Here is a 27,179-nt window from a genome sequence, read left to right as displayed (position 1 = left end):
TTTAAGACACCAGTACAGATGATATGTAAATACTCTGCAGGACAAGGAAACATTTGTCATTCACAACAGAGAGCATAGGTTGGGTATTCAACCCAAGTTAAGACAAAAGCATGCTTCCTTCAACGTTCCATTCAATGGATGTTGGCATGAGATTAAAATTTAGTCAGTATAGAAACAGCTTGGTACTGCAAAACAGAATGTGACGTGCAGAAGAAACAGTCTTATTCAACAGTAACATCTGTTCACTTTTATTTTGTATCTACTGCAAAAAGTATTGCACTGTAGCAAAGTTTGACATTTCTTGATGAGAAGCATTTATAAGTTTAATTTATCCTTTTCTAACTTTCATTTCATTTCAATATACATTGCACAAATATACGGAATAGAACAGCAGTGCACACACCTTTAGTCTTCTACAAACTAACTTTCAAAACAGAAGTTTAGATCATAAACAGTAAATTGACACTTAAAGAGGAGATCCAATGAGTATTAAGATGCTTTGAAAACAATGAGGAATAAAAATTCAGTCAAATATTTTCTTTTATAATGTACAAACATCAAAACTCTATCTGATCTTTCCCCACAGAACAAAATTAGCATTCCAAAATTTTAAATCTTCATTCTTACAATTTTCTATTTTTAATTGGAGGCAGGTGAAATGAACCTCCGTTCCACATATTTTGTTCTACTTAAAATAGTCAAGTTAATCACTAGCTTTGATTCAAAATGATTTGTAATAACTATTTTTCACCACAATGAATTATAACAAACTAAAATAATTTCCTTTAAGTTTAGAAAAGAATAAGGATACAGTAAATGCAAATCAATTTGTTTTAATTAATTTCTCCATAATTCACCAAGAAAAATATTTTTACAGTTGAGCCTTTATCAACATATCTTCCAGTTAGTTATCTTTGGAAAAAAAGAGGAGTTGTATAGGGAAGTACAATTTAAATAATTCCTTTCTATATGCTTGATAATAAGCTGTGCATGAATAAATTGCCATAAACTTTCAATATCCTAATTTCCTCAAGATAAATCAGGCTTAGTTAGCTGACGCAAATTGTTAATTATATTCTTCTATATCTATTTCATCTTTTGAGATCAAAATGCTTACCATTTTGATCAGTTAAACTGATTGCTCTCATCCCCAATAGATCCAGATAAATCTAATTTAGTTCTATGCATATACTGGTGAAGAAGTTGTAAACAAATTATTTCAATTGCCGTAAACAGTTTTCTGCAAGGTTTAGCATTCAGACTTTTTCAAAAAAAGGTTTTATGGACTTCCAATTTAATACTTTGATTTGTATAGCTTTTGTTTTACAATACAAAAAGATGAATTATAAACAATTGCTGGAGTGTGTTAAGTATAGAATGCTTCAGTATGAAATGTATTCTTACGAAGTATGAAAATAAATCTTCCACTGTTGAATTTGGAATTTCACTGATGTTTAGCAGCATCTCTTGGGTAAAATTCTGCCAGTGTACTTTGAGTAATACGTTTCAACATCTCCTTGGGGAATATTCGGAGCAATTGCCAGCCAATATCCAAAGTTTCAAATACAGTCCTATTTTCATATGGACCTATGCAAAACAAAACAAAATTTTCTCCCTTTACCTGGAGTATGGTTTACATTTCTCAAGAAACTTTAAATTCTAGTATTTTTAAGTGGGAAATCATTACGCACTTAAAATATTACTATTCAAAACCACATATTCGCAAGGCATTAGGACTTGATGGGACACATCCAAGGTTAGAATGAAGTGACTGCAATGTCCAATGGGGCTAAAATTGTCCAGTTTTCCTGAGACTCTAGGATTTTGCTGGCAGACCGAAGAATTGCAAGCATAACAGCCATGTTCAAAAGAGTTGTGAAGATAAGCCCAGAAACTACAAAACAGTCAGTTTAATCTTGGTGATATTCTCAGACTCAAGAAAGTTTATACCGTAGTTCCTCAGGAGATTGGTAGTGGTACCCTTGTTCTTTCTGTTATTTTAATGAACCAGATCTTGGACTACAATGCCTAATTTCAAAATTTTCAGGTAATAAATGTGGAAACACTGAACTGCAGGTAGCAGTTCCAAAAGGCTATGTTGGTGGAATGAATGGATAAGTAACAAATTAAACTTAATGCAGAGAAATGTAAAATATTTCATTTTGGTAGTTAGAATGAAAGGAAACAAGGTAAAATGAAAAACAAAATTTAAAACTTGGTCAAAAAGCAGTAATACCTGGGTGTACATGTCCATAAATCACTGAAGATAACAGTTGAGTGAGAGATTAATAAAGCACACAGCATCCTAGGCTTTATTAACAAGACATTGAGCATAAAAGCAAGATTATCTTTAACTAGTATATAGCACTAGCTTTGCCTCAACTGAGTATCATGTCTGGTTCTGGACATCACACTTTAGAAAGACATAAGAGATTAAATGAGAGTAGTCCCAAAGATGAGGAACTTCAGTCATATCAATAGATTGAAGAAGTTGGACCGTTTTTCCTTAGGAAAAAAAGGTTGAGAAAAGATTTGATAGAAGTATTAAATATGCTGTGTCCATACCCCACAAGGATTTTAAGAAAATAATTTCCATTTGTGCAATGATTAAGAAAGGAATTTAAGGGAATTAGCAAAATGAGCAATGTGACATGAAAAACCTTTTCAAGCAACAGATTGTCAGGATTTGAAATGATCTACTTCAGCGTGTGGTGGACATAGGTTCAGTCCAGATATTAAGGGGAGGATTAGATGGTTATCTGGAAGTGAAGAACATGCAAAAGGAGGTGGGGAGTGGCACTAGTCAAAACATGACTAGTGCAGACACGGTAAACTAAATAGCTTGTACTATAACAATTGAGAAATGCAGGTTTGCCAAATTCTAGATTTTTGAAATGTATTTTTAAAAAAACATTTAGGAAGCACTTTTAAATAATAAAACATTCCAAAGTCCTTCACAGGAGGATTACAAATCAAAAAAGTCACAGGTAGTTATTAGGTCAGATCAACAATTTTGTCAAAGGCAGATTTTAAGGAGAGTTTTAAAAGTAGTTGAGGCAGCAAGTTGGAGAAATGAGAAAGAAAATCTTCACATGGCACTAAAAGCACAGTCAGCAATAGGGGAGTAATTAAAATTATGAATGCCCAAGGAGGCCAGAATTAGAGTAGCATAGATTTTGGAGGGTTGTGGGGCTGAAGCAGTATGGAGGAACAAACCTATGGAAGGTTATGAAAACAAGGCTGAGCATTTTAATGTCAAGATAATGCTTAATTGGAAGCCAAAGGTTAATGAGCACAGGACTGATGAACGTAAAAAGGAACTTGATAAGAATTAAGACATTGAGCAAGTGTCTTTGGAATGAGCTCAAGTTTATAGAGTGTACAATGCAATGGAATGGTCAAATCAAGAAGAATAAAGGTGTGGATGAGTATTTCAACTGATGAGTCATGACATTAGCAAAGTCAAATGAGGTTAGAAGTAGAACTTAGTCTCACTAAACCCAGAAACGCCATCTGGGGTCAAATGTAAACGGATTGCTTTCATCTCAAACTGCTGGCAGGAAGAGGGTCTGAGGTTGTAACTTGGGAACAGAGTTTGGAGCAGGGATCAAAAACAACAGCTTAAGTTTTCCCATTATTTAATTTGAAGAATTAATCTACTTATCCAGCTTTGTAGCTTACAGAAGCAGTCTAATAACTTAGTAACAAGAATCTCGAGGGAGGCAGTGCTGACTGCTGTCAGCTTCTGTGTATTCGTTGGATGTTGCTGCCAAGGACAGTACGTGGATTAGAACTAGGAGGGGGCAATGGACAGGTTCTTGGATATATAACAGGCAACAGTGCAGGATCGGAAGAAATCATTGGAAGTGATACTCCAGGTATGATTAGGTAGATAAGAATGGAACCAGGTTACAGCAGTCCCAACAGATGAATGACAGTGGTGGCACTTCAGGAGGCCAAGAGTATTAAAGGCTGCAAACAAGTGAAGGTGGAGAAAAAGCATGCCTTTGTCAGTCAAATAGGAAGTCATCTGAGAGTTTGCCAAGACTTGTTTTGGTACTGTGACAGAGCAAAAACCCAACTGGAAAAATTCAAACATGGAACTCCAGGAAAAATGCATGAAGATTTGGCAGGTGTCAGCATGTTTAAGGATTTGACAGGAAAAGGTGGTTGAAAATGTGGCAGAAGTTTCCAAGAATGGTATAAGTAAAAGGGGTGAACTTTTAACAATATTGGCTAATACGAGGAGCAAGGGGAGAAGCTGATGACCAGGTCAGTGGGAATAGAATGAAAAGCAAAAGACAGGTGTCGTGATCAAGGTGAGCTCAGAGCAGGGATCAAAATTTGAAGGGAAGCTATAAATTGCAAGTTCAAGGCTTGGGAGGGGGTGGTGTACTGTGGGTTATGTATGGGTGGAATAAGCATACCTTGTGCAATGAAATTTCTCTCAAATTTTTGCAGAAATTCCAAATATAACAGATCATCAGGTGTGAGAGCTTCCTCACCAACCACAGCTTTCATGGCTTGGACATCTTTGCCAATGGCGTAGCAAGCATACTGTGGAGACAGAACATTTCACAACTTATTCACTAACTTAACTGACATTGTTGGCTAAGACATAGAATAAGCAAGTCATTAGAAAATTCAAACCTAGATACACATAATTTAGTGTTGTTTAAGCTTCAATATCTCAAAGCACTACATATCTACAATAATGAGAAGGCCAATGTAAACAGTTTCTTGCTCAATATCCTGAGGAATTAGTTCCATTTAATTTTAAAATGGTACAACCTCAGGCAAATGTCAGCCTTCAAATAGGCTTTATCCTCTATTCACTCTCCACTAAAAAGGATCAGTCATAATTGAGTTATGATGTAGTCTCTCATTCACCAGAAACGAGGCGAACACTGGTTATCATTCTTTGCTTTGTAAGTCTACACTAGAACACAGAAGTTGATTTCAGACTCAATTCTCAGAAATGAAACATCATATTGTTACCTATTTTCAGCAAACCTTTCAATGAATCATTGTAAAATAAAATCAGCTCAAAATGTCTTTAACTGCATCAAGTACTGTAGAACCTTGCAATTCAAATTTAATTCTGCCAATTGAAAATCTCAAAGTAACAAGGTAAAGTTATTTTCAGTTATGATACAGCTCAATTTTAACTTTAATTCAGACATTTATTTTAAAGTGTAATAACCATACCAGCTGATTAGAGACTTCAGGATGATCTTTCCGTGTCATACCTTCCCCTATGGCTGACTTCATTAATCGTGATAGAGATGGTAAAACATTAATAGGTGGATAAATCTGTAACAGCAATTGAAAGATTGTAAGTGCATCTCTTAAATTTTATATATGACTTCTACATTAGTGGCATTTATATCTCCAGTTGCAGTATTTTTAAAAGGGGACAAATTTTGTGGGACAGTAAAATAGCAAGTAGTCAAATCAAAGGAGGGCAGTTAACAAATGAATGTTAAATAGAGCTTTTGAATAGCTGAAGAGGGCCCTATGCAACCCAGTTTTACCTACGAACATCCCAAGTCAAATACAATTGAAAGCAATGATGCAGTGAATGAGAAAAATGTCTTTACTTTTCAGTTTGTTCACACCTTACAATAGCCTAACCTTGAACAGTAAAAGGCATTGAAAAACACTGGGAGTTCTCTGGAAAACAGTTTTCTAGTTTTTGCTTCAGACAACACACTACAGTAGTCATGTCATCAATACAGTCAAATATCTTTTGTCTGTCTGTGCACTGTAGTGCAAAATTCTGGACCTCTCGCTACATCTTCAGCTAGGGTAGGAGGAAGGTGAAAGGGTAAGCATTCAGATGTCAAGGGTTGTTGACCTCCTCGGTTAAAATGCCTCAGCCATTTGTTCCACTGTGTAGTGGAATCGTCATCCAGCTTAGCACAGGTTTCCCTGGTTGCCTCCACTGAAAGTTCCATGCCTGCCTTGTCCAGCTGTGCAGAAAAGCAGCTTGAAAAGCTGCTGCTCTTCATTCAGTATCTTATGTCACTGTGGCCTATTCGAACACTGTATGACAGAAATATGTGACTTGTCACCATCTTTCATATCTTCTTCATCACAGAGGACTTCCAGAATGGTCAGGTTGTGCACTTGGCCGCTGACTGGAAAGATCAGCTGTCAGTAATTAGCGTTTATGTTCCTAATCATTCCCAATCCATTGGCCGGTGATGTTAAGAGTCAGAGTCATTGAGATGTACAGCATGGAAACAGACCCTTCGGTCCAACCTGTCCATGCCGACCAGATATCCCAACCCAATCTAGTCCCACCTGCCAGCACCCGGCCCATTCCCTCCAAATCCTTCCTATTCATATACCCATCCAAATGCCTATTAAATGTTCCAATTGTACCAGTCTCCACCACTTCCTCTAGCAGCTCATTCCATATACCTACCATCCTCTGCGTGAAAAAGTTGCCCCTTGGGTCTCTTTCATATCTTTCCCCCCTCACCCTAAACCTATGCCCTCTAGTTCTGGACTCCCCGACCCCAGGGTAAAGACTGTCTATTTATCCTATCCATGCCCCTCAATTTTGTAAACCTCTATAAGGTCACCCCTCAGCCTCCGACACTCCAGGGAAAACAGCCCAAAGAGGAAAGAACATCAGCTTGATGCTCAAGGCCAGCAATGTCAAGGTACAAAGGACAGTTGGTTTGTAACAATGATAATCTTTTCCTTCTGCTTATACATTGTCCACTTTTCTAATGGATCCCTCAAAAACACCAACAGATGATTTTGTTACCTTCATACTATGTAGCTAGTGGCTTAACATTCCAAGTATCATCACTTGGAAAACTGATGTACAGAGAGATCTGGGTGTTCAGGTCCATTGTAGCCTTGTTTAAGATGGGTAGCAGGGATAATCCAGGTAATTACAGACCTGTGAGCCTGATGTCAGTGGTAGGGAAGCCATTGGAGAAGATACTAAGAGATAGGATATATACTCATTTGGAAGAAAATGGGTTTAGTGATAGGCAGCATGGTTTAGTGCAGGGAAGGCCATGTCTTACAAACCTAATAATTCATTGAAGAGGTGACAAAATTGGTGGATGAGAGAAGGGATGTAGATGTCATATACATGGACTTTTTTTAAAAAAAAAGGTGTTTGATAAGGTTCTCCATGGCAGATTGATGAAAGGTGGTAAAGTTGCATGGGGTCCAGAGTGTTCTAGCTGGATCGATAAAGAAATGGTTGAGCAACAAGACACAGTAGTAATGGAAGGGAGCTTCTCAAAATGGAGACCGATGACCAGTGGTGTCTGACAGGGATCCGTGCTGGGACCACTGTTGTTTGTGATATACGTAAATGATTTGGAGGAAGGTGTAGGATGCCCCATTAGCAAGTCTGTGGATGACACTAAGATAGGTAGATTAGCAGATAGTGAAGGGGACTGAAAGAGAATACAGCAGAATACAGATAGATTGGAGAGTTGGACAGAGAAATGGCAGATGGAGTTCAATCCTGATAAATGAGAGGTGATGCATTTTAGAACATGCAATTCCAGATCAAACTGTACAGTAAATGGAAGAGTCCTGGGGAAAACTGATATACAGAGATCTGGGTGTTCAGTCCATTGTTCCCTGAGGATGGCAACTCAGGTCAGCAGAGTGGTCAAGGAGGCATTGGCATGCTGTCCTTCATCAGACGGGGTATTGAGTACAAGAGTTGGCAGGATGTGAGACAATTGCATAAGAGATTGGTTTGACTACATTTGGAATATTACGTATGGTTCTGGCTGCCAAAAGGATGTGGATGCTTTGGAGAGGGTCCAGAGGAGGTTCACTAGGATGTTGCCTGTTATTGAGGGTGCTAGCTACGAGGAGAGGTTGAGTAGATTGGGATTATTTTCATTGGCAGTTGAGGGGGGACCTGATTGAGGCCTACAAAATCATGAGGGGTGTAGGTAGGGCGGATAGCAAGAAACCTTCTCTTCTCTCTCTCTCTCTCCCATTCCTCCCCTCCACCCACCCAACCAGAGTGGAGGACTCAATTACTAGGAGTCACAAGTTCAAAGTGAGGGGGAAAAAATTTAGGAGAGGTGTGTGTGGAAAGTTCCTCACACCTGGAATGCATTTCCCGTGGAGGTGGTAGTGGTGGGAACGATAGTGTCATTTCAGATGTATCTGTCTAGATATGTGAATGGGCAGGGAACAAAAAGAGATGTAGATCCTTACAAAACAGATGTGGATTTAGATGGAGGATATGGATCCATAAAGGCTTGGAGAGCCAAAAGGCCTTTCCTGTGCTGTAACGTACTTTGCTATCACAAATGGCAACCACCTTTCAGAGCCATTCATAGATGTGACACATTCCTTGTTTCATTTTCCACCATTAATATTAAAAGATAAATTATGTAAAAACTAACATAGTAAAAGATGCTAACAGTCTGAGTTCATCTCTAATAAAGTCTCGGTGCACTCTCAAACAGGGTCTGGCTAACAGTATTTCGCAGGCAATTGGCTGTCATTATTGACCCAACTGCTATACCCTCACCACATAGGAAGATGCAGTGTCTGGATTTTGAATTGGTCCAGCCGTGCATTGCAGATGAACTTCTCATGCACCAGTCTTTTTGCCAGAGCTACTCCCATTTTGTTTAGGTGTGTACGAGAGATAAGAATTTTCTTTGCTTGACCTGCCTTGATCACATCAGCAGAGCTTTTTTGGCAGAGACTGCAAGCATGTTTATCCCCTTCCATGCTGGAGACAATGTGCACTTGTCAAACTGTTCCAACACACTTGCCTTATACTTGAGAATGGTTCGCAAAATTTGACAGCTGAATCTCTGGTTCCTTCATGATGTCCATTTAATGACTTTGCACCAATTTTCCACTTGCTACAATTTTATTGACCTTTTCTTTTTTTTAAAAAAAGCTTTATGACTATTCACCTATAAGCCATACCAGCATCTCAGACTCTTCATCCAAACCACGAACACACCCTTTTCTTCAAAATCATACTGCATGGAAACAGACCCTTCAGTCCAAGCCAAACAATTCCAAACTAAACTAGTCCCACATCTCTCCAAACCTTTCCTATTTATGTATTTATCCAAAAGTCTTTTAAACATTGTATTTGTACCTGCAGCCACCACTCTCTCAGGAAGTTCATTTCAGTGTAAAAACATTGCCTCATCTTTTTTTAAAAATCTCTTACCTTAAAAAAAGTGAGCCCCCTAGTCTTGAAATCCCCCATCCTAGGGAAAAGACAACTACCATTATCTGTATCGATGACTCATTATTTTAGAAATTTCTAGCAGGTTGCCCATCAACCTTCTATATTCCAGTGAAAAATCTTCTGCTTCTCCACTTTCCCCTTAAATGCATTAATGTTATTTGCCTCACCCATCTACTGGGGTAGCAAGTTCCAATTCCTAAAAACTCTAACAGCATTTTTTCCCCTCCCCCCCATGTTCTATATAAAAAGTTTGTTAGTGAACAAGTTCTGATCTCACCCACAGCCATCAACATTCACACCACCACTTTGGGGTTTTTTTTTGAGAAAGGTGCCTCCACTTGTTCGAGTTTTGAAATTAATTTAACTGGTCAGTCTGGTATTATTCTAGGATTTGTTCAGTGCTTTCATGACCCTTTTTATTCCACCAGACCAGATAGGTTGAAGAGCTCCAAATAAAAAAGGTACAACCAAGATTTACCCACACTTAATAACTTCTTTGCTTTTCAATGCTCTGAAACATGGACTGTGTTTGCACGTTCTTATGACCTGCACTTATTTTAGCAAGTACTGTATCTGTACTCCCAGGTCCTTTTATTCCTCATCATTTAAACACCATTCTCCTGGTGTATGTGGCCTCTTTATTCTTCCTACCAGAAAGTCTACCACCTCACGCTTGGTGGTTTTGGGCTTTCCAAATGAAATTTCAGCTCTTCCTACATTTTTTTGAATATTCACATAAAACCAGTTGCAGTACTTGATATACAGTACCTTAATACTTTTTGTTCAGCTTAGATAGATAGATAACTGGTAACGGAAGTGAACGTGACATGATCTCTTGAAAGATTTTTGTATGTTAGGAATTAAACATTTTTAATTTACTTGTGGGACATGGGCATCACTGGCTGGGCCAGCATTTATTGCCTGTCCCTAGTCATCCTTTAGGAGGTGGCGGTGAGCTGCCTCCTTAAATTGCTGCAGTGCATGAGCCAAGGTAGATCCACAATGCTGACTGGACTGGAATTTCAGAATTCTGACCCAGCAATGAAGTCAAGGTGAAGAGGGGCTTAGCTAGGGAACGTGCAGTTTGGATATTGCTGCATGCAGTCATGGATTGTTTCAGTACCCGAGAAGTCAAATTGTGCTGAAAATGTGCAATCATCCGCAAACATTTCACTTCTCAGCTTATGGAGGAAAGGTCATTGATGAAACAGATGAAGATGGTCGAGCTCCACTGCAACTTTAGGTCACTATAAGCCAATTTGCTCAAGACTAAATAAGCAGTTAACGTTTAATTAGCTCATTATTTGTACAAACCTTTGGAATAAGTGCAATCTCAATTGTGCATCTGAAATAATTTCTTGTATAGAGTTGCTCAAATCTATACAAAACCATAAACATTGGAGGCTTAAATTTATGGATCTGCTGACCAAGACTTCTCAAACTTACTTTACTTGTACTTCCTCTTTAAAATAATGTGCATCTTTCAACTTATTTCTGTGCATCCTACCTGTCTGTTGTGTAACTGACGGTCAACGTAGACCTGCCCTTCAGTGATGTATCCAGTTAAGTCAGGAATAGGGTGAGTGATATCTGCAAAACAAAAAATTTTTAAACACAAATCAGGATTGATGCATACTTCCAAGTATTTTGAAATAGCATGTATTTTTCATATGAAGTAGAAAGGTTCTGACTTTACCATGGTAAAGACTGCAAAATTGTCAGTATTCACCATGATTACTCTACTGAAATGAAGAACCTAATAGTCTGAACATGTGCAATTAAACATGGAAATCCATCAGTTGGTGAGTGACACTGCACTTCTGCAGAGGGTTTTGCTCAGTCAGATTTACAGCAGAGAAAAAAAGGTTCTTTGGTTCCATTGTGTCTGCACTGGTCAAAAACAAGCACCTAACTATTCTCAGCCCATTTTCCAGCACTTGGCCCATAGGGTTTCAAGCCTTAGCATCACAAGAACACATCTAAATGTTCTTTGCCCCTCAGTTTTATACATCTCAATCATGTCCCCTCTCAATCCCCCTATGTACTAACAGAAAAGCCCCAGCCTGTCCAATCTCTCTACATAAACTTTAGGGTGTAGGTTTGCTCGCTGAGCTGTAGGTTTGATATCCAGACATTTCATTACCTGGCTAGGTATCATCATCAGTGGCGACCTCCAAGTGAAGCAAAGCTGTTGTCTCCTGCTTTCTATTTATATCTTTCTCCTGGATGGGGTTCCTGGGGTTTGTGGTGATGTCATTTCCCATTCGTTTTCTGAGGGGTTGTTAGATAGCATCGAGATCTATGTGCTTGATTATGACGTTGTGGTTGGAATGCCTCCAGATATAAATAGAAAGCAGGTGACAACAGCTTTGCTTCACTTGGAGGTCGCTGCTGATGTTACCTAGCCAGGTAATGAAACGTCTGGATATCAAACCTACAGCTCAGCGAGCAAACCTACACCCTAAACCTCAACCTGAGCTACAAACCTTCACAAACCTTACATAAACTCTCCAGCCCAGGCAACAAAGTGTACATCTCCTCTGCATCCTCCATAAGCTATCATGTCCCTCATATAATGTGAATTCCAGAACTGTATGCAATACTCTAGCTGTGACCTAACCAACCCTTTAATACAGTTCCAGCATAACCTCCCTGCTCTTAAACTCTATGCTTTGGCTAATAAAGGCAAGTCAAAACGTGACACTGGAAAAGCACAGGGTCAGGCAGCATCCAAGGAGGAGTGTTGACGTTTTGGGCATAAGCTCTTCATTAGGAATGTGGAGGGGAAAAAGGGGGTTGAGAGATAAAGGGCTGGAGAGGTGGCGGAGGAAGGTGGCTGGGAAGGCAATAGGTGAACGCAGGTGCAGTACACAGGGGAACCTCGATTATCCAAATACCAATTATCTGAAAATCGAATTATCCGAAGGAGATCGAGGTCCCAATATAACATTACAAAGACGTGTTTCCAACTGTGATGACGTCTTCTGTTTGCAGTGATCAAATAGGCACAGTCTCCAAATGACAGACCTCCTGCCCTCTATCCCCACACTTTCCCTGGAGTTCTACAGAGGGACGTAGCCTAACCCGCTGCTACCCAGGAATAATCTCTCCAACATTGTCCTAAGCAGGGCAAACCTGGAACCTCAAAACTTTATTGTAAAAAGTTGTGGGGCTGTGTCTGTGCGCAATTCGGAAACTTACCCCACAAAGCCGGAGAGAGGCTGGGGGTGGGGGTGGGGGTGGCAGGGGGTTGTGTTGTGGGTGGGGGCTCGTGTGCTTTGTGCTGAGGGGGCAGGGACGGTGTTGGATGAGGTTGGGTGTGGGGAGCGGGATTGGATGGGGTTGGGACGGGGGTGGTGTTGGACCGGGTCGGGGGTTGGGGAGAGAAGGGGGCAGGGCGCAGTGTTGCATGGAGTTGGGGGTTGGGGAAGTGTTGCACAGCGTTAAGCTCAGGGGCGGGGGAGGTGTTGCACAGCGTTAAGCTCAGGGGCGGGGGAGGTGTTGCAGAGTTGGGGGTCGGGGGAGGGGATTGGGGGCAGGGGGAAGTGTACCATGAGATTGGGGGACAGGCGATCACGCTGTGCGCTGCTGCAGTCCACTGAACAAGGAGCAGACTTTAAAAACTCCGAGCCCCAGAGGAAAGGCATTTAAACGATTTTCCGAATAATCAATTATCCGAACGAAATAGTGCCCACCCATCTCGTTTGGATAATTGAGTTTCCAATGTAATTATGATAAGTCAGTTTGGAACACTGAGCAGGTAGGTGGGAAGGAAGATGAACCTTGACCTGTCTTGATCTGTCCATCTGATCCAGCATTTCCCAGCGTCTGATCATTCTTCATTTATTCCCTGGTCTTAAATTGTCCTGCCCAAGTGTATTACCTCACACTTATCTGGATTGAATTCTACTTGCTATTGATCAGTCCATCTGACCAGCCCTTCTATACCCTTCTGTAATCAAAGGCTATCCTCCTCACAATTTACCACCCACCAATTTTTTGAGCAAACTTCATGATCAACCCTCCTCCACTCAAGTTTAAACCATTTATATAAACCATAAACAGTAAGGGTCCCAATGGACAATTCCAATCCAATCACCCTACATCCTTCACCCACTACGTCCTACCACCCAAATGGTGGCACAGTTGTTAGCACTGCTGCCTCACAGCACCAGAGACCCGGTTTCAATTTCCACCTCAAGCAACTGTGTGTGGAGTTTGCACATCCTCTCAGTGTTTGTGTGTGTTTCCTCCGGGTGCTCCAGTTTCCTCCCACAGTCCAAACGCATGCAGGTTAAGTGAATTGGCTATGCTAAATTGCCCGCAGTGTTAGGTGAAGGGATAAATGTAGAGGAATGGGTCTGGGTGGGTTGCTCTTCGGAGGGTCGATGTGGACTTGTTGGGCTGAAGGGCCTGTTTCCACTCTAAGTAATGTAATCTAATGTAAGTATTGTAATAAGATGTAATCTAATCTAAAACTTCTTTGGATCCCATGGGCTCTTACCTTTGCTAGCAGTCTTTATGTAAGACCATATTATCAGTCTTGTTGGATTCAAAGCAGACTACATCAATGCATTGCCCTCACCCACACACCTGGTCACCTCTTCAAAAAATTCAATTGAGTTGGTCAGATATTACTTCCCTTTATCAAAATCATGTTCACCTATCATAGAGATGTACAGCATGGAAACTGACCCTTCAGTCCAACTCTTCCATGCCAACCAGAATCCCAACCCAATCTAGTCCCACCTGCCAGCAACTGGCCCATATCCCTCCAAACGCTTCTTGTTCATATACCCACCCAGCTGCCTTTTAAAATGTTGCAATTGTACTGGCTTCCACCACTTCCTCTGGCAGCTCATTCCATACATGTATTACCCTCTGCGTGAAAAAGTTGCCCCTTAGGTCTGTTTTAGATCTTTCCCCTCTCACCTTAAACCTATGCCCTCTAGTTCTGGACTCCTCCACCCCAGGAAAAAGACTTTGTCTATTTATCCTATCCATGCCCTTCAATTTTGTAAACCTCTAAGGTCACCCCTCAGCTTCCAACACTTCAGGGGAAAAACAACCCCAGCCTATTCAACCTCTCCCTGTAGCTCAAACTCCAACCTTGGCAACATCCTTGTAAATCTTTTCTGAACCTTTTTCAAGATTCACAACATCCTTCCAATACAAATGAGACCAGAATTGCAGAGTTCCAACAGTTGCCTAACTGGACAGCCACAACATGACCTCCCAACTCCTGTACTCAGTACTCTGACCAATAAAGGAAAACATACCAAAAACCTTCTTCACTATTCTATCCACCTGCAAGTCCCACTTTCAAGGACCTATGGACCTGCATTCTAAAGGACTCTGTTCAACAATATTCCCTAGGACCTTACCATTAAGTACAAGGCCTGGTAAGATTTTCTTTCCCAAAAATGCAAAACCTCGCAATAATCTAAAGTTAAACTCCATTTGCCACTTCTCAGCCCATCTTTGGACTGTGTAGAGATTGTGGTGCTGGAAAAGCACATATCAGGTAGTATCCAGGCAGCAGGAGAATCAACGTTTCAGGCATATGCCCTTCATCAGGAATAAGTGAGGGCTGCACATGCTGGAGATCAGATGGACTGTGGTGCTAGAAACTCACAGGTCAGGCAGCATCCCAGAAGTAGGGGAAATCGGCATTTTGGGTATAAGCCCTGATGAAGGGCTTTAAGACTACTTTGCATCCAGTTTGCAAAAACTGTTCTTTATTATTCACACCCTTTCCAAATGCAAATTGTGTCCCTCAGAATTGCTTCAAATATGTTCCCCACCACTGAGATCAGACTGACCAGTCTGTAATTCCCTGGTTTATCCCTTGCTCCCTAACAGTACTATACTTGCTGTTCTCCAGTCCTTCAGAATTGCTATGACTCAAAAGGAATTGAATATTTTTGCAAACTCCCTGAATTCATCACCTCAACCTGGGATATATTTCATCTAGCCCCAGAGATTTATACACTTAAGCCTGCTGCACCACTAGAACCTCCTCTCTATGCTAACTTCAATCATATCATAGACTTTCTTCATTTCAATATGCATATAAACCCCCTCATTAGTAAACACTAACTCAAAAAATTCATTTAGAACCCTACCCACATCCAAAACTATTAAGGATTTTCCTTTATTTTACCAGCCAGTATCCTTCCATGTCCCCTTTCAGTTCTCAATTGCCTTAAGTTCCATCTTCCATGTTCTATAATCCTCTAGGGCTTCTGCTGTTGAGCGCACTTGGTATCTGTCATAAGCCTCCCTCTTTCTGAATCCAATGGCATGTATAGACAATAGAGTTTGACAGCATTTGATTGTCCCATCTGTTTTTTTTTTTAAAATGGAAGATGTTGGTTTTGAACTCTCCACATTTCTTTCTTGAATGTATTCCACTGCTCTGACAGATTTAGCTGAAGCTGCTTCCAGTCCACTATGGCCAAATCATATTTGATGTTACCAAAGTCTGCCTTACCCCAGTTCAGAACTTCAATTTCAAACCCATTCTTGCCCTTTTCCATAACACTGTTACATTCAAGATTGTTATGATCACTGTCTGCAATATGTTCCACTATAATAATTCAACCACTTTCCCAGCTAGTTAACTAAAATTAAGTCCATGACCACCCCTCTTCTTGTAGGGCTTTCTATGTAGTGGCTTAAAAAGCTGTCCTGGATACATACTAAGAATGCCACTCCCTCTAAACATTTCATATTGACTACCCCAGTTAATGTTAGGGATGTTGAATCCCCCTATCATGATACTTACCCTTGGCTAAAACTTGCATATTTGCTCATCTATTTCTCTTGGATTGTTAATAAGCCCATAATATAATCAGTAATGTGACAACTCAGTTTTGCTTTTTAGCCCGCAACCCTTAAGCAAGGGGTTGTTTAAAACTTTCCCTTTTAACTTATTAGTTTCATTATAAAACATTCTTAAAGCATTACACCTTGTTAACTGGTGTAACTGGGCTTCTAAAAGTGTAAGAATAAAAACTAACTGGCATGGAAAAACTTATTTTATATTTGTAGAATGCTAGCTTTCACTGTGATAAAAAAAGAAGTTTATCTTAAATAATATAGTTTCAATCTTAATTCGTTCATATTGCCACGTGGAAATTTAATTGAAGAATAATCATACTGCAGTCTTCAGTTTGGTTGATTGCCTATCCAGTTTGCAAACATAATTGTTGCTATACATCTGGCAATCCACTTTACTTGGTGCCTCAGTTTTTCCAACTGCCACTGGGTAGTGAAGGCAATTCACAAAAGATCCATAAATCTTTAAGGGCAGATGCCTTTAAGATCAGCAATGAATATTATTGCAGAGTCATAACCACAAAATCCAGTCCATGATTCTATCAGTTCTGTATAGACCCTAAATAAGAGTCCAATCCAGATAAAGCCACTGCCCTGCTATTTTCTCATTGAGGGGCAAATATTTATTCCAAGTAAATAAAGTTATTTTTGAAAAGTTATAATAAATCTGCTTCCTTTGCCCTTTCAAGCATTGCATTCCAATGGTAACACTGAATTAAAATTCTCATTTATAAATTTGTTTTGCATATGATCTTAAGTCTTGCTACCTCTTGCTACTGATTCCACTTAGAAAATTTCTCTTTTAGTGGCCCAGCTCTCTGCAACTGAACAGATTTGTTCCATTATCCCTTAACATACACTGCATTAAAAAACTTAAATTTCTCCAAGTCTCACCCTGATACCATTCTAATTCTCTATGCCCTCAAAACTTTTATATTGTAGTACAAAACACTGAATAAATATTCCTGATGAATCTTAACTAATCCTAGCATTGGTTAATGTAACCTCCACGTTTTTGTACTTTAATATATTAACACAAAGATCTCATTTTTATTTCAAAGCAGCCATATCAACTTGCTACGTTAAGATTGTGGGAAAAAGTAAACAAACTCCTGCTCTTTTATCCTGTAATCACTTTTAAAACAGCAACAGTAGCTCATCGTTCTTTCTTCCAAATGCATCACCTCTTGCTTCTTTATTACGATTAGGGGAAAACTTTAAAAGTTTTACGCCAACATTCACTCTTCCTTTTACAGATCAAAACAAATAAGACTTTTACACACCATCATTAGGCATAGTAAGGATAGGAATCTGTGTAATGGATCCATTTCTGCCCTCCACACGTCCAGCTCGTTCATAGATAGTAGCCAGATCAGTATACATATAACCTGGGAAACCACGACGGCCAGGTACTTCTTCCCGAGCTGCTGAAACCTTAAAAGTAACAGAAATATACAACTGCTTATATACTTTGAATTTCAAACAATAGTTTACAGATAGCTATTAAGTTATTTATTTTGGATTTTATGCTGTAAGGAAGTTCAAATGGCTTTTAACTATACATGCATTAACTATCCATGCAAATTTATTAGAATGTGCCTTAAATTCCAGGCAAGGGAGTAAGGTTCAAGCATTGCATTCCAAATGGTAACACAGAATTAAAAATTCTCATTTATAATTTGCAAAACAAATTATCTTAAGTCTGTTACCTCTTGCTACTGATTTCACTTAGAAAATTTCTCCTTCAGTTGCCCAACTCTCCGCAACTGAAACTGGTTTTACGCAGCGAGACAGGAATTTGTCAGTAATAAATTTGCCAAATTCTTGTCCCATTAAAATCCACTGGAAACATTTACATACACAACCTTGGAGTGTCTGAACCCCTAAAATCCGGTCTCTGTCCCACAGTACCAAAATGGTTCTGATCAAAGACAAACAGCATACGTGACAAAACTAAACTATCCCCTTTCATCATTCTGAACCATTTGCAATCTGGGACAGTTGATCACACCATCTTCCCTTAAAGCCTCTCTATTGTTGTCCAGTTAGATAGGACTACTGTCATCTGGCTCCATTCGTATCCATTTGATCATTGCAAAAGAATCAACAGTAACAGCTCTTTCCAATCCTGCAGATATCTCTACTCCTGGTACTCTATTTTCTTGTCTACAAATTGATGACAAAACTAGGTGAGATTCTGAGTTTGCAACGAAGATTCAAGCTGCTTTAGAAAATTTGAGCACATGGTACTGCATCTATCGTGTTGACCAATGTGGCTAAATGAGAAGACATACTCAAAGAGAAACAGCTATTATTTAAAGGGCTCTATATATAGAGAGAGAAACATGGATGTACAAAGAGATGTGACTTCTTGTACACAAGTCATTGGAAGAAAACAGGCAGATGCAGCAAGCAATTTAGAAGTCAAATAGTATGTCATGGCAAGAGGATGAGTTCAGAAGCAGGGATGTCTTACTGAAGTTAAGTAGGCACTTAAGTGCAACATCTAGAGTATTGAGCACAATTTTTAGTCTCCCTACCCAAGATCATACTTGCCAAAAAGGGAGTGCAGAGATTAATTACCCATTAACATTCACTGCATTAAAAAAAGAAACAACTTCTCCAAGTCTCACCCTGATACCTTTCTAATTCTCTGTGTCCTCAAAACTTTTATATTTATTAAAATATTTATATTTATTCACTAAGCTGATTCTGGTAATGGCATGACTGTGATGAGAGACAGTGGTCCAATTAGGTCTACATGCACGAGAATTTAGAAGAATGATAGGGGACCTGACAAACAAAATTTAACCATACTAGACAGGTAAAATGCAGGAACAATTTCTCCTCCCTGGTTGGGGGTCTATAACCAAGGGTCACAGTCTCAGGATACAGGGTATGCAATTTAGGACTGAGATGAGGAAACATATTTAAAATTTGACGATGACCAACGTTGCTACCACAGAATGATGAAGGCCAGATCACAGTATATTCTAGAATGAAATTGATAATTTAAGATATTAAGTGCGTAAAGAATATGGAGAGAAAGTGGGAGTATGGTGTTGAGACAGAGAATCAGTCATGAGCATATTGAAAAATCAGGTTCGATTATAACTTTACACAATTAAATATTAAAGCACTAAGCAGAAGAACAAAACAAAACAAAACATATCCAGTTCATCACAATCTACAAAATGCTTGATATAATTCCTTTATTCTGCAAAGCTTGTTACTACACCACATTAATATGAAATGACATACTCAATTCAAATGTATATCATTTTTTTAAAAAATCAAAGATTTTACCGAGCATATCAATACAATTATTCTAGCTACAGAAGGCCAAATCTAATCAGCTGGAAAACTAGATTTTTTTCTCTTCATTAGTTTTTGAAAATATGGATCCTTGCTTCAAAACAATGGTACAATTATTCAGAGAATGCAGGGAAAAATTTAAGAGTTTTACCTATGGAATAGTGCAAGTTTAATAAAATCTAAATTTAAAAAACTCAATGCACGTCGAACAGACACATGTTGCAAACGGAATTTTGAAAATTTAATTTGATCCTAAAAGCAAAAAATTTACCAAAGACTGCAGAAAAGAACGCTTTGCATCAAGGCCAATGCTTTTTCAAAGTTTTGCTAGTAATCAATTGCATTTAGTTTGAGCTATGCAGCAACAGATGCAACCTTACCTCCAGACAACAGCAGCACTATTCATGTTATGTCCACAGTCATTAGTAAATAAATGAAAATAGTCTACAGACATCTCCCTTTCTGAACAAAAAAAAAATTCTTGCATTACTCTTAACCTTGGTAATAGTGTTCTACTGAATTGGTTTCCATACCAAAATCACTTTCAAAAGCAGCATGGACTTGTTCAACACAAGGCTAAAGAGCAAATACATCTAATAACACAAACTACATGCAATCTCCATTTAGATATTACCATTAAATAAGAGCTACAAACATTAAGTGAATTCTGTCTATCATTGTGTAGAGCAAATGCCAAAAAACTATGAAAGGTACTTATGACATTCATGATGGAAAAGTCAGATTTTCAAGGACTGCAATATGAACTCAAATTCAAGTTAATAAATACCTTAAGAGGTTTTTTTTCCCCCCAAAATTGAGTGGTCATGGTTTACATTGAGATTTCGGAATTTGATGACTTATAGGAAACCTCCCAGAACAGGCAGGGAAAAAAAAAGGTGCATTTACAAATTGGCAACCCTCCCCAAAACAGCCAATTTTTGTTTCAAGTGAGGCAGATAACAAAAATATTTTGAGAGCTGTGGTGTCAATTTTAACCTAATCTTTATTTTTAACACCTACAGACTGGGTACCCTGGGCCTCAGGAATCCAGAGTCAAAAAGCACTGGAAAAGCACAGCGTCAGGCAATATCGGAGAAGAGTTGATGTTTTGGGCAGAAGCCCTTCATCCCCAACACGTTGACTCTCCTGCCCCTTGGGTGCTGCCTGACAACCTGGGCTTTTCCAGCACCACACTTTTTGACTCTGATCTCCAGCATCTGCAGTCCTCACTTTCTCCACAGGAAACCAAGCCGGGGGGGGGAAGCTTGAAGAGCGATTTAGAGTGGGTAAGTTTTCAGGGTAGAGAAGCAGAAGTGTTTTTTCCCCACTATTTCCACCACGCCCTGCAAAAACTCAACAAATAAATCAAACTGCGTGCCAACCTGCATTAGGGATCCTCTAATGTGAACGCTTGCCCTTAAGATGTTGGGCAGTAATTCTGAATTTGAGGCTACCATAGTAGTTTTTAAAAACAGTGACAGCTCAGAAAGAATCAATTGGGTTAAACAATTACAAAGCAGACAAATGCAAGGTCACAGACACTGGACAGGAACCCACAAGAGCAAATGTGCAAGTATCTCAATGCAAAGGAAATACTTGCTCAAAGCATTCAACAAAATTATCAAATTCAATCAAAACTTGGAGCATCCTTTTAGGCATAAGAAATAACTGATTTTAATGTTGTACAATTTATTCAAAACCATATTTGGAATATTAGGCAGAGAAGAAATTATTTCTTTAATTTTAGAAATTAAATTCCAATTTCAGTTTGAAGTGGGAGATGGCACAGGGCAGGGTGACACCAAGCACACGGACACACAAGATGGCCACTTGACACAAGATGGCCACCAGACCACAATATGGAGAGACACCGCAGAGCAAACAGACACTGTTTGGGGCCACTAGAATGCCAGCACAATACACTCCAACCTGGTTGATTAGTTTGAAGGCAGGTGGGGGAGAGAATACATGAGTAGTGTACACTGCCAGCAGCAGGAAGTCGCATCCTGGTGCGAGCATTGCCTGAAAAACCAGACTCTGCCCCAAAATGGAATGGCCATACAACATGGTAGTAAGTGGAGACACCTGTGCCTGCATAGATAAGGGGGAAAGCACAGGGAAGCACTGGATCCAACTAAAACCATTTAAAAGACTCCGGTGACCATACTAATGTCATTGATCATTCCCCAGGTGCAGACAGGTACAGCGGACAAGACTGTCATCCCGGGGGAGTACCAAAAAAAACAAGATTGCACCTCCTGACCAAAGCAAAGACTTTGACTGATACAGATATATACATTTTGCAGTTAAAATAAAGTTATGTACTTTACTGCTTAAGTGTCACGACTGTCAGCAGCATATCAGGATTTGTAATGTGGTCTGACTATTTTAGGCAATTGTACCTCAAAACTTCAGTAGCAGTTAATACAGAGCTGGCTGAACTGAGACGCTACACAGCAGACATGTTACACGGTGGATTATCAATTAGTAGCACAGCAAGAGGAAGTTTATCAATTATTGGTGACAATTTTATCACCCATATTATTGATGCCTTACAGAAGCCATTAAAGATTCGAGACCAACTAGATAATTTGACAGAGTCACAATTACAGACAGCTGGCTGAATTGGTTGATAGGTAAATCTTGGGTACCCTATTTGGCACACAGGATGGTTCTCCTCATTGCACTCATGCTGCTTTTATGTGGGCCTCTGATGTTTAAAGCTCTGCTGTAAGGCGCTACTGACAAGAACTGTATCAGCAGAGTGTCACCACAGAAGAATCCCCAACAAAACTGGCACTCCGTGAGAGGGGGAGCTCCTAAAATTGACCTACCTCTACATATAAATTGGAGGGTCTGTGGGAGATCTCCAAAGTCACCTCCTTGACCACAAAAGGGGGGAGTAAAGTGGGAGATGGCACGGGGGCAGGGTGATATTAGGCACACGGACACACATGATTGTCACCAGACCACAATATGGAGAGACAGCAGAGCAAACACAGACAATGCCTGCGGGCACTGGAATGCCAGCAAAATGCACTCTCAACCTAGCTGATTAGTTTAAGGTGGGTGGGGGAGAGAATACATGAGTCGCGTATGCTGCTGCTGCAGTGTCTGGGTCCAGCCAACACCTTTGATAGAAATGCTAACAGTTTGATAGAGACTCAATACAAAGTGCTAATAGCCAGGGCTGCAGTAACAGTCCCTTTCAGGAAGAGCGATTAGCACCCATTACTACAGCAATGGACTTCCGCGCAGACATTGAAACTGACATCTGCACCGAAACTGACAACCACCACACTGAAATTAACAAAGGCTATGCTGGAACTGACAATGACTGCACCAAAACTATCAACGATTCTGCAATGTTTACAATAGACAAACTATTGTTACCTCATCACTGGCCTCTTGTATCACAAGTAGTATTTTGACATGTGCTCCAGGTTGAGAGAAGACTCGCAGCTGACCACTGCACTATTGGTCTCTTTCTCCCCGGAGCTCCGCTATTTCCTTGTACAATAAACTGTCATTGAACACCGACTCTGATTCAGAGACTGGCAATTTTCCCCACAAGTTGAAGTACAAGACAAATATTGCAGAAGCAGGTCATTGAATATTTGAAATGGTGCAACAAAATCAGAATGTGGGCTTCACGCCTGTAATGTTGTATAAGAATCTTATTTGGCTGTCTTTTGGTAGTGTAGGTCATTTGAGAAATCCAATGCTTTGTCTTTGAAGGATATCACATTTTTGGTTGCTGTCTCAACTAGAGATTGAGTGCTATGACTCAATAATAGGAAGAGATGCTGTTTCAAGACTACATAGTCTAGACTATATAGCAAGACTTTTTTCATCATGCCATTCCTCATAAAAATGGAGGTTATGGGAGAAGATGAAATAACCAGGAAACAACTGAAACACTGATTAACCTTCTACAATAATTAATATTCTCTCTACCAATGAACATTTTAACTATGATTCTGTCTCTATATCAAAAATGACCATTTGAAAAAAATGCACATACCTCTCTTAAAGCTTCAGCATAAGAACTCATATCTGTTAAAATAACCAACACATGCTTTTCACATTGGTAGGCCAGGTATTCTGCAGTAGTCAGTGCAAGACGAGGTGTAATAATGCGTTCAATGCTGTTAAAAAGACAGCAACCCATCAGTATTTACATCAATACAACTCTTGGACTGCAGACATTTCAGCATTAGCTTTATCTATACATGCTATTTCTGTCAGGAAACTTGGGAATAGGTGGTCATTTAGCCCAGTATTGACCACTTTTCATTCAGCGAGATAACTGCTGTGACATAGCTCCATATACCTCTACTTGCGGTCAACTAAAATCCACTCTGATTTAAATTTGTCTAGCATCAATTACCAATTGCAGAAGAGTTCAAAACAACTTGTGAAGAAATATTTCCTAATCACACTCCAAAAAGCTGTTTTTGATAGTTAAAACACACAAGTACACATTTTCATTTTCACTGTAAGCCTACCTGCAAGTCTGCTCATTTGAATTACAATTTAAACGGTTCAACAGCTTGATCATCAGCGGTCAGATTTTAAAAACCAACATTATCCCATCCTTGGGTTTATGGTAGATCTACTAGTGAGGATCATTGTTCACATGTCAAATAACAGGGAGGAGAATGGGCTTCTCCAGCACCCAATACACTCTTCTGATCTCCAGCATCTACAGTCCTCACTTTCTCCCATCTAAAGACTTACCCTACTTAGAGCTAAGAATGGAATTGCACTTATCAAGATCAGTAGTAGCAAATGCTTTTTGGAGGTAGCACTCGAGGATCACTGCAAGAGAGACTCTGTCCTCAATGAGCGTTTTTAATTACATCTCTCAGCATGATACCTACCACTATTCATCCTAACCCAATGTTTAAAAAGGCTTTCCAGCAACTGAGGATCAAACAAGCCACTGGTGCAGATGGAATTCTGACAAAAATGATAAAGTACATCTGATGAGCACTCTCAGGTGTATTAAATACACAGCAAGAACAGTAGAAACTAAAGAAGCCAACTCACTGTCCATAGGGAAATTAGTATACAACAAACACTGGTCTAGCCAGTGACACCAACATCTTGTGAACAAAATAAAATTGGTGAGAAATGTCTCTAGAGAGTGTTTTGAATCAAACTCAGAAGAGAATACTACTAAAACAACAACCAATAAAGGATAAAAAATGCTCCCTGAATATATACTTCTGCATGGACAGAAAAAAACAAACTTTCCAGATTGTGAGGACAATTGCTTGAAGTATAGTGGAACAGTTGAGCCTATGATTTGACAGGATGTAATGGGGGGGCAATAAGTGTCTTATACCAATCGTGTGAAAACATTACAAAAACAAAACCAAAACATTCATTCCATACACAATCACTTCTTCAGGCAAACAACTTTGATCAGTGTTTTGACATTCTATGAAAGTAACTTTTCACAGCATTCTGTTCAAGCATGTGACAGCCTCAAAGCAGGTGGGACTTGAAATTAGACCCTTCCAACACAGGGGTAGGTACGTTACAATTGCACAACATCCCTGGAAGAACCTAACATTTTCAAAAATCAACTATGAGTGCATATAATGGGAAAAGGCATTTGTAAACTATATTCAGCAATTATGATAATTGAATTTTCCAAAAAAATAAAACATACGAAAATAGTTTATTGCAAGTCATGTTGTCTTATATCCAAAACATCTATTTACTGGCTATTGCAATGCACCATTCTCAAACTGTCAAAGCATGTCTAATTACACACACTCTTGATTTAATTCCGTCAAGAAGCAGATCTTTCTGAAATACTTACGTTGGGTCATTTGCAAGATTCAAAAAGAGACAGACATTGTCCATTGATCCGTTTTCTTCAAAATCAGACTTGAAGAATCTTGCAGTTTCCATATTAACCTGTTATGGAGAAAGTGATCAAGATAATCAGCCCCAATTTGGTTATCCTTAGATGAAACAAATTTTGAATATATAGGTGAAAATAGCAAGTAAAACATGGAGCTACTATTAAGTACAGGGAATTGAATAAACATTCACTGCATAGCAGGTGATTGTCAAGGTAAGTTTTTTTTAAATAAAGGGGTCATCTGAGATAGTATGGGCTGAGATTAGAAACAGAAAAGGAGAGGTTATCCTGTTGGGAATTTTATGTAGGCCTTCAAATAGTTCCTGAGATGTAGAGGAAAGGACAGCAAAGATGATCCTCGATAGGACCGAGTGTAACAGGGCAGTTGTTATGGGGGTTTGAACTGGCCAAATATTGACTGGAAATACGATAGTTGATTACTTTAGATGGGTCAGTTTTTGTCCAATGTGTGCAGGAGTGTTTCCTGACAGGACGTAGGTAGGCCAACAAGGGGCAAGGCCACATTAGATTTGGTACTGGGTAATGAACCCAGCCAGGTTAGATTTGGAGGTAGGTGAGCACTTTGATAGTGACTACAATTCAGTTTAGTGATGGAAAGGGATAGATATATACAGCATGGATATATATAGCTGGGGGAAAAGACAATTATGATGTGATTAGTCAAGATTTAGGATGCAGGGGATGGGTACAATTGAAGTGTGGAGCTTATTCAAGGACCAGCTACTGCGGATCCTTGATAAGTATGTACTGGTCATGCAGGGATGAAGTTGTTGAGTGTGGGAGCCATGGTTTACTATGGAAGTTGAATCTCTTGCCAAGAGGAAGACGGCAGCTTACATTAGGACGAGATGTGATGGCCCAGTTAAGGCACTCGAGATTTAAGTTAGCCAGGAAAGACCGAAAGACAGAACAAAGAGGTGCCAAGAGGGGACACAAGTCATTGGCAGATAGGATCAAGGAAAACGCGAAGGCTTTCTATAGCAATTTCAGCAATAAAAAATGACTAGAGTAAGATTAGGGTCAATCAAGCATAGCACTGGGAGGTTGTGCATGGAGTCAGAGGAGATAGGAGAAGCACTAAATGAATACTTTTCATTTGTATTCATACTATAAAAAGACAATGTTGTCAAGAAGAATACGGAGATACAGGCTACTAGACTAGATGGGGTTGAGGTGCACAAGATGTTAGCAATTCTGGAAAGTGTAAAAATAGAAAACTCCCCTGGGTCGGATGGGATTTAATCCTTGGATTCTCTGGGGAGCCAGGGAGAAGATTGCTGAGCCTTTGACATTGATTTTTATGTCAGCATTGTCTAAAGGAATAACGCAAGACTGAAGGATAGCCAATGTTGTTCCCTTGTTCAAGGAGGGGGGAGTAGAGACAACCTTGGAAATTATAGGCGAGTGAACCTTACCTCGGTTGAGAGTAAAGTGTTGGAAAGGGTTACAAGAGATAGGATTTATCATCTAGAGATGAATAAGTTGATTAGGGATAGTCAACATGGCTTTGTGAAGGGTAAGTCGTGCCTGACAAACCTTTGAGTTCTTTGAGATGGTGACCAAACAGGTGAATGAGGGTAAAATGGTTGATGTGCATATGGATTTCAGTAAGGAGTTTGATAAGGTTCCCCACAGTAGGCTATTACACAAAATACAGAGGCATGGGATTGAGGGTGATTTAGCAGTTTGGATCAGAAACTGACCAGCTGAAAGACAGCAGAGGGTGGTGGTTAATGGGAAATATTCATCCTGCCGTTCAGTTACTAGTGGGGTACCGCAAGAATTTGTTTTGAGGCTACTGCTGTTTGTCATTTTTATTAATGACCTAGATGAGGGTGTAGAAGGATGGGTTGTAAACTGGCAAATGACACTAAAGGTCGATGGAATTGTGGATAGTGTTGAAGAATGTTT

The 27,179-nt window shown here is 39.6% G+C and overlaps 1 protein-coding gene across 1 annotated transcript in view; it reads right to left on the bottom strand.

Annotated features, from left to right (window-relative positions):
• Nucleotides 1-232: 232 nt before the first annotated feature.
• atp6v1ba (ATPase, H+ transporting, lysosomal, V1 subunit B, member a) overlaps nucleotides 233-27,179 on the bottom strand; it is an 81,009-nt gene continuing 54,062 nt past the window's right edge. The window contains 7 exon segments of the mRNA XM_072557341.1: nucleotides 233-1,587; nucleotides 4,428-4,557; nucleotides 5,209-5,313; nucleotides 10,722-10,804; nucleotides 17,338-17,488; nucleotides 23,394-23,517; nucleotides 25,203-25,300. Of these exon segments, the coding sequence (XP_072413442.1) occupies nucleotides 1,445-1,587; nucleotides 4,428-4,557; nucleotides 5,209-5,313; nucleotides 10,722-10,804; nucleotides 17,338-17,488; nucleotides 23,394-23,517; nucleotides 25,203-25,300 (834 nt within the window). The 3' untranslated portion in view covers nucleotides 233-1,444.

This window comes from Chiloscyllium punctatum, chromosome 38 (assembly GCF_047496795.1).
Source record: "Chiloscyllium punctatum isolate Juve2018m chromosome 38, sChiPun1.3, whole genome shotgun sequence".
Taxonomy (NCBI): Eukaryota; Metazoa; Chordata; class Chondrichthyes; order Orectolobiformes; family Hemiscylliidae; genus Chiloscyllium; species Chiloscyllium punctatum.
The sequence above is the reverse complement of the archived record's forward strand: the minus strand, read 5'-3'. Positions and strand labels throughout refer to the sequence as shown.